Source organism: Rattus rattus, chromosome 12 (assembly GCF_011064425.1).
Source record: "Rattus rattus isolate New Zealand chromosome 12, Rrattus_CSIRO_v1, whole genome shotgun sequence".
NCBI classification, from domain to species: Eukaryota; Metazoa; Chordata; class Mammalia; order Rodentia; family Muridae; genus Rattus; species Rattus rattus.
Genome location: NC_046165.1, coordinates 82,567,984 through 82,583,411, shown reverse-complemented (window position 1 = coordinate 82,583,411; position 15,428 = coordinate 82,567,984). Strand labels below are relative to the sequence as shown.

Genomic DNA, 15,428 nt, shown 5'->3' with positions numbered 1-15,428 from the left:
GTTCAGGAAGTGACTCTCTAGAACTTTTGCTCTGGGCTGTTCTCCCCTGGTGATATGAACATTGGAGGTCTGTTTTTTTGGTTCGTTTTTCTTTTCCCCCTTTAATCCACCAGTTCTCATTGTTCACCCAAAGGGAGACAGAGTTGCAAGGCGCATTTGTTTTCCGTGTTCAGCGCTGTAAGAGAACAGGCTGGGCAGGGCAAGAATGATTATATGGTGTTGCTTGGGAAGCGCCCACAAGTTCTTTGAAACAGAATTTAGAACAGCTGGACCACTGCAGTGTTTTATTTTAAAATAGACAACATATGTAATGCATATGGTCCTAGACATGTATGGAGACACAAGCAGACAATCTGAATGGTATCCAAAGACACCTGCACCTAAAATTCTGTTTCCTTCTATAAGATTTTTTTCCCTAGGAGCACATGTTCCCACTTTTGGATTTGCGAGATACCATCTGAGTCCCCATGTGTGTGTCTCCTTAATAAAGCTAGTGGGGACTTGCCTAGGATGGAGGTGTCACCTGCTGAGGATCTGGTCCCTGCAGGGGCTAGCAAGGAAACAACAGATCAGGGAATGCCGATTTACCTGCTTAGATATTTCGCTGTCTGTGAAATTAGAACATAGCCTAGGAAGAAGCCAGGCAGAGTATAGGAATTAGTGATGTAGGGGCAGGGCAGAATTAGTTATGTGGAGAGACAGGGATAGGCTGAGAGTTTCCTAAAATAATAAAAGCAAGCAAGAAGATATGAAGCATTAGCTATAAATACAGAGGCATCTTTGGCTCTGAAGGCGTATGAGGTCTGCCTGTTTGCTCCTAGACAACTACTGAGTGTTTACTCTATGGCAAGTACCTTTCTGGCCAGTTGTTCCCTCCAGTGAACAGGTCTATGACACGGTCTGTAAATACTGAGGACAAGGAATCTATGGACCTTTAAACACTTGCATACGATTCATACCACACAATTGATATTCCAACCTTAAAAGCAGTTATTATAAATCCCATCCTAACTCCCCTGCTGAACTCTCTGTTCCTCTAACTAACAGATAAACTGTGGACATAGTTTGGGTGTTCCTAAGATCGAGAACTAGATGAGAGATGGCTCAGGGTATAAAGGTGATGGTTGCTAAGCCTGACAACCTGGGTTTGATCCACAGAACCCGTATGATAGAAGGAAAGACCCAAGAGTTGGCTTTTAAATTCAATCCGCATGCCATGGTCGGCACAAAACACAATAAATCATCGAGTAAATGTAATTTTGGAATAAATAGAAAACACTTACTGGAAACATGGGTTTATTTACTTTGATGAAATAAACTCAGTATTCTAACAAATACGCGCCCAGTGCCCTCTGTATTCTGGGCTCTTTGCTGGGTAGGGGAAGTATGGCAGAAGACAGAAGATCCTAGAATCCCTCCTCAAAACTCAGATGTTTTGAGTTGACACTTCAAGTTAGCATTCCCAGCTCATTGCTTTTCTTTTTTTTTTCTTTTCATAGTATAAGCTTGGAGAAGTTATTCAAACTAGTCCCAAGAATCAGGCACCATATAAGCATTCTTGAGTTAGAAGAACAAGTAAGATAATGAGCCTCCTTCTGAGCAGATGGTAAGGTTATCTAACTAAAGCTCACTCCACTACGGGCCAGCCTTCATGTACAGGTATACACGGATCCTAAAGATCGCCAAACTGCAGTCCAAGATGGCAGAAAAGAAACAGAAATGTCAACCCATCCGTCGCGCGTAGAAACTGAGGCTTAGAGATAAACAATCCCACCAGCACGTGACAACTATTTAAAAATGGAGGCCAGATGCGGGGGAGATGGCCATGCAAACATGAGGACCTGAGTTTGGAGCCCAAGGGCACGCAGAGATGCTAGTCACATCCAGTGCCCAGAGGGCAGTGACAGGAAGATTCCTGAGGCATCCTGGCCAGCCAGTCTTATCGACTCAAGGAGCTCCAGAGTTAGTGAGAGAAAACCTGTGTCCAGGTCTCCCTAGAGGGCCAAACTTTCTCTTCAGACCATTTCCTGCATGGTCAGAAAACTAAAGCAGGTCAACAGCAAAGTGTTCAAGAGACTCAAACAACTAAAAAATATGATACTTGACATCCAAACTATAGTTTTAACAGATTATAAGGTCAAAACATATAAGGTTGAGAGTCATTTAGGAAGATAATCAATGTTAACCTCTTAACTCCACATGCGCTTACACACACACACACACACACACACACACACACACACACACACACACACACACTTGAAATGTCAAGCTAAACCCCAAGCCACATAAATTCCAGCTCTGGATCATTCTTCATGTAGACGGAAGAAGAGACATGAAGTGATGGGGAGGAAGATGTTTTATTTTCATGGTTATTGTTGAAAAGAGGAAAGTGCTGACTTTGCTCACATTTTTCTATAAACCCGCTTCAGACTGTCAGTAAAGAAGGAAGCTATCTCTCCATGTACTCTCAGCCAGCACCAGTGATCAGCACAGCCAGCTAGATTCACAGAGGCCCTGTGACAGCTTAAAGGACCAAATTGTCTCTTCAGACCATTTCCTGGGGGCCCAGAAATGCAAATCAGGTCAACAGCAAAATATTTTAGAGGCTTCAACAACTAAAAAGTATGACATTTGAAATCCAGGCCATGCTTAAAAGAGCCCCCTTCTCCCCAAGCTGACTGACCAGGGTTGTACCATCATAATTGAAGAGTGGTAAACTCGCTGAGCCAAACTGGCAAAGTAAGGCCCGGGCCAACTTGTCAGCTTACAGCCTCTGCTGAGAAATCCAAGAGCAAGACTCCAAAGCTAGCCAAGCTGCCTGATCTATCTGTTAAAATTGGGAGGCAGGGAGCGGGTGTGGCTCTCCATGAGGATGTAACGCATGAGCAATTCAAGCACTCCCCACACTCACTTCTTCCTGAATTAAGTCAACCTGGGAGTCACAGGATAGAGGGTGAGGGCAGTGACCGAGGCAGGAGCTAGAGAAGGGAGGCCCAGTTGGTGTAAGGGTCTTTCTACTGGCAGGGATCCTGAGGAGGAGAAAGCTGAAGTGACTTCGCCTTAGGCTATCCACACCCAGAAAGAGTCAGCTTGCCCTGCAAGGTGCACGGTCCCAAGGATCCTGAAACGTAGCAACCAAAGCAAAAGGAAGCCAATAGGTCATGCAGCAAGCTCGATTTCAAAGCGCTTCCCCAAGGATGAGTCTGAGACAGCTAACACAGCAAGGAGTGCCCTTATAGATCCTCTAACACAGTTTTCTCACTAGTAGTATCTCTTCCAAAAAGCCTTTGCTCTTATCATTTTAATGGACAGTTTGTCCATTAAAATATTAGTCTACTACTTGCCTTCTGAAGACATTGGTTTGGTGCGTCTTGGGCATTAAATAGCACATCTTAATCAAACACTGACCACTCACTCCTCCTACGCAAAATGCAAAAGATTTTAAAAGGGTAGAAGCTGACGAGCTGTACAGTTTTGTCTGAATGAGAGCTGAAGTCACCGAGAAATCGGGGTGCTAAAGTCCCACGGCTGCCACAAAACAAGCTCACAGCCATGCCCTAAGCAAGGGAGAAAAAGAAAAAAAAAAAAAAAAAAACCTTCCTGGGACAGAGGCCACACAGGAAAATATTGTTTAAACACTCTCTCAAGTCAGAAATCAAGTTTCCTTTGCCCTGATTTCTCTGCTGGCTCCTGGCAGGCCCTCGAATCCCAGTAAAATGTTGCATTCAAAGAGATGAATAAAAACCTTGCTTGAGTTCCTCTGAGAGTCCACCTTATCGTAGTTGGATATCAGGAGAGGGAGCAAGGGGACCGACCATGAGATCCTTCTTCCTTTTGAGGATTTTTCTTGGTGGTGCTTGAGCTTAATTCTCCGAGTTCTTTTGCCAGCTAAGGATAGTCTATTTCAGTTACACATGTTGAGATTAATTAGTTAGCCCTTAGGAGGTTTTGCCTATAGCCTTCACCCTGTAAGGAAACGTGTGAATACACGGGGACTATTAACTCACAATAAGTGGCAGACCACAGCCCTCACAGGGTAGTTTTTGTTTACTAATGGAGTACGTGCTCCCGGGGCAATAACATCTTTGCCTATCCGACACTAAATCCCTATTTAACTTACTCTCCCAGTTTCAGTGAAAAATCTTAAATTTAAATTAAAAAAAAAACCCTTTTAGTTTTGGAGGGTTGGGAATCAAACCTTTTGTGACACCAAATTGGCGATGAGAATTTGGAAGGGGAGACACAAATATTGTCACTCTGCTGAAAACCAGCATAAGCCTCCCCCCCTCACCCCCCACCCCCAGATAATTCCAATGAGCACAGAGAAATTACTCTAGACACAACCTCTGGAATGGCAGAATCTATTACAAACCCGCAAACCTAGATAGACTGCTCTCAGCAAAGATCCGATCTGCTTTCAGTGTTCGGTGAGATGCAGGCGAAGTTAACGGTCTCATGCATGGTTTAAAGAGCAACACGAAGCACTGGAATTGTGATCATTTGATAAACATGTTGATGCCAATATATTTTTGCCTAAATGCAGTAAACTTACCAGTAAGTGATGCAAGTTGACAATGGGGGTGGGGGTCAGAGACTATCTGGGGGAGGGGCAGTGGGGGGCAGCAGGGAGGCAGTTGGTGTTCACAATGCCTAGCGAGTCCTGCGAATGAATCTGAAATGTCATAAAAAACTGTGATGTGTTCCTCTAAATTGTGTCTCTCTCCACATGTGTAAATGAACAGACGCAGATAGAGCTCAAAAGCATGGCATGGATGAATTTATCTCTTCCAACCCCTGTAACTTTGACCACGCTTCCCTCTTTGAGATGGTACAGCGGCTGACTTTGGATCACAGACTAAATGATTCCTATTCTTGCCTGGCAAGTATATCCTTTGATGTACGGCAATTGCGTGCGACGCGACGTTTCTGAAAAAAAAGAAAAAGATCGAACATCCCTCTACCTTTATGTCAGAGCTCTACCCACTCCCTACCAAATCCCTTTACAATTCTAGGCCTGTCTTTAATTCTCTGTGAGGCAGTAGCTTGGTTTTCCCAAGAGTCGATGTGGGTTGGAGGAAGTGCTCCTGAGAGACACAGCCAGTCCCCAGCTACCCCATCTTAGCGTCTTCCTTTTCAGCGGCTATGTGAGAAATCTTCCTAAGAAGGTGGGTGAGCCTGGCACCTGCCCGTGATGAACTTACCAAAACTGCCTGACTGTGGTAGATGCCCCACCCTCTCTATCCTGTACCTGATGCTCCTACCTCATTAGGGGATACAATGCTTTTGCCACTTTTAAAGGTCTAGACGTCGCTAATACGCTCCACTGCTGTAAGTTTAGTGGATTTGGCTTGTTTCTTTGGGTGGCACCTTTTCTCTCATACTCAGAACTGTCTTAACCCTTGAAGAGAAAATTTTAAAGGTGCAGTAGGCATTTAGAAGCTCAGCTACCCAGCGGGGTTTCTTCATTCCCTAAAATCCCATTTTAAACCCTCAGTCAAATTTAGTTCACTTTAAAGACTGCAGTTACCTATTCGTCCGATTTTTTTAAAACAATCTTTGGTTTACGACTATCAAGCCCCAAACCATGACAAAGACTCGGTTCATTTCTGTCTTCGGATTCTAAATGATGAATTTTTTCCTTAAGTGTGTAAATATTACTAATCCCTCTTTGTAGACAGGAAAGAAGGAGGGGGGGTGATCAAATGATTTTATGCAGAGAGCAATTCCTCTCCTTGACTTCAAACATGGAAGTTAATATATTTATGTAACATTAATATTATATAATTAACTGACATTAGCATAAACCCTTATTCTGAATGATTATTTTAAATCCCCCCCTTTTTTTACTGCTTGAAGATACAGTGTGTTTTTTTTTTTTAAAGAGGTTGAAATCATCTTAAAAATAGAAGTGGGATTCTGTGAGATAATTTATTAATCTATGGCTTACAGTGACACATTATCTCATTTAGAATCTCGTCATTGGAGACTCTTACTTTGCCAAGTCGGAAGAGAACACCACATTGACTTAAAAAAAAAAACAAAAACAAAGCAAACAAATGAAAAAGAAAACCGTTCCCTTGCATGGGAAGTCCATTTCCTCACTCCCTACCGTTATGTGTCTCTAATTGCGTTTATGAACGTCGAGAGGGTTTGCCTCAGCAGAACCACCCTTGTCAGCAGTTCTCCTCACCTGATGAGCGCTTTGGGACGTTTTCACCTTTACGACTTTTGTTCGTGTCAGTGTTTGAAAACATTTTTTTTTCATTCTGAAAGTTACTACGAAGGAGAATTAATAAATACCCTCTAAAGATTTAACCAGAAATAACAGGCTGGTGCCTGTTTCCCATTAATCACTATAGGCTTAACTCTGTAGTCCAGATTTTAAAATAATAATTATGACTGATCCAAAGCAACTCCCTTTCCTGTTTATTCACCTGGATCCATTAATTAAGGCCAGAGTTTCGGAAAATAACAGTGATGTGAAGGACCTTATCGCCTATCTCTCTATTCCATTTTTCTCATTAGTACAGTCTTTTTTTTTTTTTTTCAGTTGGTTTTGGAGACCGACCAGCAGGGATACATAAATTTTTCTGTGTCTTCGACTCAGTTCCTAATTGATATTTCTTCAACTCTTTTCAAGGCAGCTATTTTGGCATCTACAAAAGACTTGGTGTCATCTGAGTCGTAGAAAATATATTTTAATCTTTCACAGCAGTGTTGTCTCTAAGATTTAGCATTTGGGGTAGCAGATGGAGTGGCAAAGAAGTTGCCTATAGGGGCAGCCCACTGCCTCAACTACTCTCCCGCCCTCTGCAGGAACTTATAATTTGAAATAGGAAAGATGCCGTCTTTCGTTGGATGCCTCACTGAGCTGCATGTTCCCAGTCGAAGATCCCCAGATCCTAATACATGATGAGAGCATTGCAAAGCCCTCCCTCCCGAACTCCTTCGGCCTCTCCCTGTTCCACATCGCCATCTCCCCTCATTCCTTCTACCCAAGCTGCAGCAATATTCAAAACACAACTCAGAGGAGACCCTCAGAGAAAAATGAAGTTTGTTTAAAAGAGCCCAAATGTCCTATCTCGAAACTGCCTCCTAGTTTATCGCTTGCTTCAGATACCATGGAAATGAGACAGTGTGGTTTGATTTTAGATGCTATCCACACTGACCCTCAATACCGAGTCACTTCCTAAGGCTTTCTAATTCCATGAGGGAGGCACTGGTTTCTATCCATCACGCGGCTGAATTATTATCAGAGACTCCATCTGGATTCTCTTTTGCAGCAAAGTTTGGCTGGTCTCACGGTGAGCAAACATAAACAGGAAAACAAATAATTGCAGGGGGTAGGGCGGACCTATAAATGCAGTCGTGAGAAATCTCTCTCTTTTGTTCAATTGAATCGGATTTCATCCTTTGGAAAACTTAACTTACTCTAGCCCTTTGGAGTGCTGTGTTATTACCTTCGTTTTAAAATGCACTGAAAAATTCTCCTGAGGTGTAACAATTTACAAAGTTTAGTCTCTGTGTAAGCCAGCTTAAGTTTTCCTTTATGCCCGAAGATAGCGAAACAGAAGGACCCAGAGTAGAAGCTGGGCTGGGTCTGGTGTGTATTGCAGCTTCCTTAGCCAGACTCTGTGCTTGTCCTATCTACCTCACTGGCTTACTAGAAGGCTCCGCTGAAAGCTATTTGTCAAACACAAGTTGTCTACCAACCGAAGGCATTTATATCACAATGTTCCCTTGCCAGACTCTGCCCCAGCTTCACCCCAAATCTCCTCTAAAGTACGTGTTGGAGCCCTGGTGATTCTTTTTTTCCTAGAAGCATGCTGCTTGCTGATACAGTTCTACCAGTTCAGTTGAAATCCCCGGGCATCCCTGAACTCAGTTAATTTACCCACCTGCACCGCAGGGATGACAGCATCTTCCAGGAAGGTCTGCTGGGAGGATTAAAATTGAGCGTCCCCAGAGTGCTGGCATGGCAATCAAAAGAGTGAACACTGGCCGTTTATCAGTCCCGTCCTCTAGCCACTCCTGATACTAGCAGCCCTCCAGGAAGCAACATGTATTTAAAAGAAAGCTTCTCCCTTTATTCTCCTACAGGGCTGGTTCAGTCCAGGTGTTTGTGTTAGGCGAGTACTGCGGCACGGAATGGAGTCCCGAGGATGTCATCGCATCTCTGTTTACCTTAGAGACTTGCTGGAGCGGGCAGAGAAAATGGCGCCATGATGGGCCCACACTTCTTCATTACAGCTTGCCTTCTGTGCATCCCATGTCCACGGGAACAGGTAAGCATGGGTCTGGAGGCATTCCTAGAGGAGTATAAAGAAACTTCCAGTGGTTCGTAACTAGTTCTGCCTGAAAGATTGACCCCAACTCACAATCTATCCCTGTTTACCCAGTAGTGCACATACATCCTGGAAGAGGGGGACACACACACACGGTGGGTAGGAGAGAGGGAGAAAGAGAGAGAGGGGTATGCTAAACTAATTTTCTTTCCTTAGACAACTGTAAAGAAATAGCGAACATCCCTTCTAAGGGAGCCCCTACATTAAATCAGTCTAGGTAGTGATCATTATTCGTGGAGGGTTTTGTTTTTGCCTTTTTTTTTTTAAATCAGTGACCTTAGTTGGTGATTAAATCCGCAAAATTACAGTTTTCTGGTCTATAAAATGGGAATGACAGTTTCCTCGTGGAGTTGAGAGGATACTTGTGAACGTAAAAAAAAAAAAACTCAACAAAACAGCCAAAACTTGGCAAGAAACTGATCGCTATTTTGTCTTTGTTGATACTACCTACCGTTCATTTCAGGAGTGTTTGATGGTTGCTTGCCTAGTGTGAGACTCGGCTTTGCATTTTGTATATATGATGAAAAATAAAAATTAGGGGAGATACATTAAGAAGAGGAATTAAATTCTGGGTAGAATTCAACAAGGAGCATGACTAGAGAGCGAGCATGGCAGAACAGCAGTGGGGAGCTCCCTGCTGAGACGGTGCTAGAGCCGGGAACTCACACATGCGCATGCGTAGGAGTCAGAGCGGCTCCAGGCAAAAGGAACAGCATGTACCACTGTCCCGCAAAGACGGAAGCCAAGCGCGTCGCTAGAGCTGAAGCAAGATAGGTAAAGCTGGCAGCCAAGATGCCAGGAATACTTGAAATATATCCTCAGAAGTGGGAAGAACTTTGGCAACCACAAGCTGACCAACTCCCTCAGGTTGTAGGTTTCACCAAAAAAAGGACCATAATGGCAAGTCTCCTGACTCAATACTAAGTATTCTATTTCTTTAGACCTTGCCCAGCTCCTGGAGGGGGGGGAAATTCATGTTCTGAATAATGCAAAGAAGCAAATAATTTAAGAACATTGCCATTTGGCTCTAGAGGCATGGAATAAATTTCCACGCTGCCACAGCCAGCTTACCAACTCGATGTATGTAGCCACCCGTTAGTAAAAAAGATAAGTCTACAATATTCCAAAGCACCTGCCAACATGGGGGAAGCAGCAGAAAGACAGCTGGGTGGCTGGCGAAACAAATATAATTGACAAGTTGTACTGAGAATCCATTCAGGAAGAAATAGTCCAGAACTACCTGGCTTTGGGCCAGTTTGTATCATCTCCCTCTCTCTCTGCAAACCGCAGCCCTGGAATATCTGTGGGTTTTGTTTCCTGCTTCCTGTCTCAGTACATTAGACTTTTTATGAAATGTGACTCCATCATTTAGAGTTTGATGACAATAACACTGTGGCTTTGAATATTTTAACAGACAATAAGATCATCCTCATCTCCTATTGTTATGACCCCATAGCCCAACACGTGACCTTTTATTGGCATAAAAGATACTCATAAAAACTCTGATACCTGGGTCGGAGCGAGCATAATTTGGACTTTTATAAATATGTACACTTTGATGACTCTCTGTTACAGCCTCTTGAATTTTTTAGAGAGGGAGAGGGAGAGAGAGAAGTTACATTACATTCCCTGGGTTGTCACACTGTATTCTACATATGTTACTGAATAAGAAAGTGTTACAAAATAATGAAATGTTTTTGTAAACTCCCTGGTAAACATCATCATGAATTATGATACACATTGTCTGGGTTTCATATTGTAAGACTGCCACTTGATTCACAGTTAGGTTTATACATCTTGTCGTGGGAACAGTTTGGGATTTCTTATTTCCTTTTCAGTTCTGATTTTCCTTATGCGTTTTGCATCTTTTCTTTTTTGCTTATTACTTTAGTTTGAATGCATTTGCCTGTGCTTTTTGATGCATCCTTCTTTTTCTTTCTTTTTGTTTGCACATGTATGCGTGTGTGTGTGTGTGTGTGTGTGTGTGTGTGTGTGTGTGTGTGTGTTCTCTTGCTTCTTCTATGGCTGGCCACTCTCTATGCATGCCTCCTGCCACTACTCCTCTCCAAAGTCAACAAATGCATGTGTATCTTAGTGGGCTGCTATCAAACACAGACTTTCAAGGGGGCAAAGCTCCACCTTCTCCTGAACCAGAGACCAAAAAAGATCCACGACGAGAATCAAAAAAAAGAAAAGAGTCCAAACCCCACCCAAGTCAAGAGCTAAAAAGGTAAGAAGTCACGTGTGTGTTAGCTCGTGGTTTCATCCCCTTTGTCTGTCCCTGTCCCTGCATGCATGCTACTGTGTCCATGTTTGCTTTACGCATCTCCTAAACCTGAATCCTTTAAAGATTTCCAAAAGGTGCAATTTTTCATAAAAGTTATTACAAATGAAAAAAAAATGTGTACGGGGACTAAATTTGAGTCAGGTGTTCTGAAACATGCTTGTGTTGGAAAGACTAACCTAGCAATGAGCAAACAGAACTGAGTCAGATTGGTTTGGATGGCGTTGCTGTGTTTTGTTCTTTTGTTCTGTCATCGTGTCTGGTTAGTAGTGGTCTCATGCCTTACAAGTCATCCATAATAAACAAGGCATGCATTGGAATCTTAAGCTAGTGTTCAAGAGGCAAAGAGGTGGGTTAGTATCAAACAGGCACAGATATTTGTTATGGATCTCATTGCTTAAGCAGATCTTCCTAATCTCCATACTCATCTGTGAAGAAGAAACCCATCTGATATAGTCGGTTATGACAGGGCACAAAGTAAAGCCCATCGGTAGACAAATGGCTGTTAGTAGAGACACTTATGCAATGAGTTCATCTTCAAGGCTCTAAGTGTCTGTCCACCTTATCCTGTGCTGACCTTTAGCAATGCCTTCTTCTCTTACTGGAAAAGTGGTACATGCCCCCTTAAACTCCACTTACTAGTTGTTCCTAGTCTCTTATATTCTTCTCCCTCTCCTTGCCTGCAATTCTGGACAGACTTGTCCAAATTAGATGGTCCTGGGCAAGGATCCTATATGCTTCAGTGCTCATCTATCTACTGGCCATTTCTAAGCCTCATATATGCAAGTGAGCTTAAGGAAGAAGCATCCAGTACGCACGGAACTTTTGCTCGCTAGAGAATGCAGCGAGCTGCCCATCGTAATACGCAGAGCTAATAGTGACCACCGAGGAAGCCCCAGTACCACCTGGTCACTCGCCTCCTCCCGGCACAAAGTAAGGCTGATGGTGAGGCACAGTTTCTGCTTGTGTTTTGCTCTGCTGTCCCTGTCAACCTGCAAGAAGAGAGCAGCAACTTCCAGTGGCAGCTGTCCAGAGTGCTGCTTTTAGACCTGGCGTCATCATCCACATAGAGCGATCAAGTAGTTGCTGTGGTTGAAAAGCAGCTCTCACTGGACTGTAGCCTGTTTCCTAGCACATTAAGAGCTACCCAGTGGGAGCTTTCCTGTGTGTTTGACAGGATTAAGCCTGGAGCTTTTTCCCTCCAGAAGATTTTTGGTCAGGTCCGGAGGTATTTCTGATTGACATGGGGGGTATTGTTAAATTCCTAATAATACTCAGGCCCAAATGGGAGTGGCACTGAGGTTGAGGAGTCTTGTTTTAAATAATGCTCCCACGTGATTTATTGTTTCTTTTACATAGATCCTGTACCTATGTGTTGCTCCATCAAAGCAATGATCTTTACACTCTGGGGTTCAGAGGCTAACAAAACACAGAGCACGTGTTCCAACCCTCAAAGAATTCAGCAGTTCTTACATGAAGCCAGAAACCTGCACTTCTAATATTCTCTCGTCCATGATTTTGGCTTCAGATCACATCTGGTCAAGGTCTTAGCTGTTTTCATTACTCAAGGTTTGAACCACGTGTGGTAAGGGAATGAAAACAATTCTGATTCCTGAACCCCACTTGCAGCCAAAAGTCCTCTGGGGAATTCCTACCTGAACCATTAAGATTTAGTGATGAGATAATTAAGCACGAGGAATAAAAGAACTCAAGTGATTCTAATACATTGCCCAACTTTTAGTCTAATTGAATGGATATTAGTTTGGGCCAACTCTTTAGAACTAAAGCCATTTTCCCAAAAGAGAGAGAGCAAACTAAAGGAAAATGTGAACGTGTTCAGCTGGTTGCATTTGGCGATCACAAAATCCACAGATGTAAATTGCTATATCTTCTCATTTTTTAAATCAGCTCCTAAGGTTGCAGTACTTAATTTTCACCATAATATTTTTAGTATTCTTTCTAGATGACATTTAGATTAGCATCACTTTGGTCACTGTCCCACAGTGACAAGGCAATCAAACAGCTTCGATGATTGCAAGTTGCGTCAATGTTCCTTGGATCCCTTTATTATTGAAATTGGAAATTTTTTCTCATTTACATTATTATTTAACATTTCTTGAATGCCACTGCTGCTTTTCACATATGGCCTGCATAGAAAGTACATTGTATCGGCAATTAACAAATCCATAATGCCAACCACCTCAATCCACAGCTCGCTGCATCGATTAATGAGTCTTCAGGCAGATGTCAGAGGGCATGGATTCTAAAATATCTCTGAAAACGTGTCCAGAGATCATCTGTGGAGATGTGTTTGAAGTCAAGGTTCTGTTCATCTCCACAGCCCATGTGCATCCTGTGGGTTTGTATTTGAACTCATTTCTCTCTATTCATCCAGCCAGGATCCCTAAATCACCCACCTACTCGCCCAAGACAGAATTCTAGCAGCCATTGTATGAACTTCCCCTTCCTCATAGCATGTGACAAATCAACTCCTGGCCTAATCGATGCTCTGAAGTTTATCTCAGGTATTTCCGTTTCTGTCCTTCTTTGATGCCACTTTTGTCATTGAGGTCTCCATCTTCTTTCCCAGGGACTTTAACAGTTGGCTTATTAATGCCGTCCCTGCCACCCTTGGTGTAATATGGTGATTATCTTGTTTTGTTTTGTTTTTTTCTTTATTGTGTGTTCTGGTAGAGTGCTTGACTAGCATTGAGTTACATACTTTTCTTTCTGGTCAAATCCCTCTCTCTACACACACACACACACACACACACACACCACACACACACACACACACACACACACACACACACACACACACACCATTTTGTCTAGTACATTTTAATTCTTCCCCCAGATAAAAATCCTGTGTCTACATAAGCAGGTATAGATCTCCTTACAGAGAACTAAAAACATGCAACAAACAGGTATGGGTAGAGTGTAACAGTAGTGATCTGTATTCTTGGTCTCATGTTACACAGAGAAATGATACGTTTATGAACATGTCGCTGATTTGCCTTTAGCTCTGTACGGGTATTGGCCTTAGGCATGGATGAAGCATCGCTAAGTTCGCAAGAGCTAGACTTACCTAACCAGCAGTGATTGTAAGAGGGGGAGGGTAAATTCCAAACAATTTTCCATAGAAAGCATAGCCAAAGGAAAAAAAATCTCTTAGGACTTGTCGCTTCCATTTAAACCATGTGACTGTCTCCATGAAGGAAGCTTGCTCCCATAGGAACAGCACAAAGTCTTGTGAGATCTGTCCAGTTGGTAGCTCTTACCTAAAATTCCACAGTGTGCCCTCACCCTGGAGTCACTGAAGCCACTTGTACAAAACTGTTTGCAGATTTCACACACTTCGATCATGTAGGTAATACGATTTTTTTTAAAGCAACAACAACACAGCCCCACACATATACTGTTGTGACCCCTCCAGGGTCTAACTTGGGGTCTCCAATGTCAAATCCAAATCCATAGCTTCTCAATCTTCATCAATCTGCTCTTATTCCTCCGAGGGAAGAATCTATGAAGTTCTGTCCCCTTCTTGGCGAAATGCAGGCTCTCCTAGATCTTGTGTTATTTCTTGACTCATCTTTGGGTTCTTTGTTCATTCGGCACCCAGGTCAAGCCTGAACCTCCCTTTCTATTGCCGATATCCTAATAGCATCTATATTCCTAGTGACCACTCAGTGCGGGAGCTTCTCGACCACTCCCATGCTTTAAATGGGCTGAATAAAGCTTCTATGTTGTTGAATCATAACTTCAGATGAGACAGGCTGCAAGCAGGTCATAAAAGAGCTCCCTGGAACATTTGCCCTCTCCAATACTCTCCGAAATTCCCTGTTAGCCAATGCAAGAAGCTACAGTGCCCACTTGTAATTGTGTAGAAACTACTTGCTTTTCTTCATGTTTTGCCTTTTGTGACACAAACATATATTTGTCTTAGCAGCATATCTGAGCCCCGGGGCATCAGGGCATAATTAGAAAAGGGTAGGAGCTGGGAGGGAAGGGGAGGGAAGTGGCAAGTCTGGCTTTCATAATGAAGCAGAGGTTATGGGATATGAGGGTCATGATTATAAATTATAATTAACCTAGGATTATAGAAGCCATTTAGGGAGCAAGCAGGGAGGACAGAAGTGGCTGCTTTTAGTGACTGCTGGTTGTTGGGTGCTCTCTTGAATTTATATCCATTAACTACTCAAAAGAAACAAAGGAAAATACTCCACACTCAAATCGAATTTGAAAATAGCATCTAAATATTATAAGAGTGAAGAGTTGCCAGATAGCATAAACCTATTTTTATGTGTATTATATGTCAACTATGGTCAGAGTATCTGATGTAATTGTCCTATTTAGGGGGCCTTGCAAGGAATGCCTAACACATCCTGTCCTGCTCTGGCCCTTTAAATGCTCGTGTTTCTAGGCTGGAACAATTTAGTAGCAAGTAAGATTCAGTTATCGTGCTTGTTTAAGGACATTTTCATGGATCCATAATGCGGTCTGCAGGCATGCATCCATTTGGAGAGAAAGAATATATCGTGTTTACAGTGCCTGCACCAGCATATGTGGACATTTGCATTTGGAGATGAAAGTATATTCCCTCTTCAGCTGGAGTTTTACCCCTTGTTGGTACTGATTGGAGGCTGAAAGCTGGTTGTATGCAGAGTTGTGGACCAGACGCCCTTTCCTCTTCTGGTGAATTCGTATGTTTCTTTTTACACCTGGATTTGGCACTTAATCACCAAGTCACATCAATCACTGTATTCTTCGAATTGATTTCTCGTCCTGACTGTTTT

General features: G+C 42.9%; 1 protein-coding gene across 1 annotated transcript in view; it reads left to right on the top strand.

Annotated features, from left to right (window-relative positions):
* The window catches only part of Cadps (calcium dependent secretion activator), a 442,640-nt gene that overhangs the window by 301,833 nt on the left and 125,379 nt on the right, over positions 1-15,428 (top strand). Inside the window, 2 exon segments of the mRNA XM_032917997.1 lie at positions 4,746-4,882; positions 8,104-8,288. Of these exon segments, the coding sequence (XP_032773888.1) occupies positions 4,746-4,882; positions 8,104-8,288 (322 nt within the window).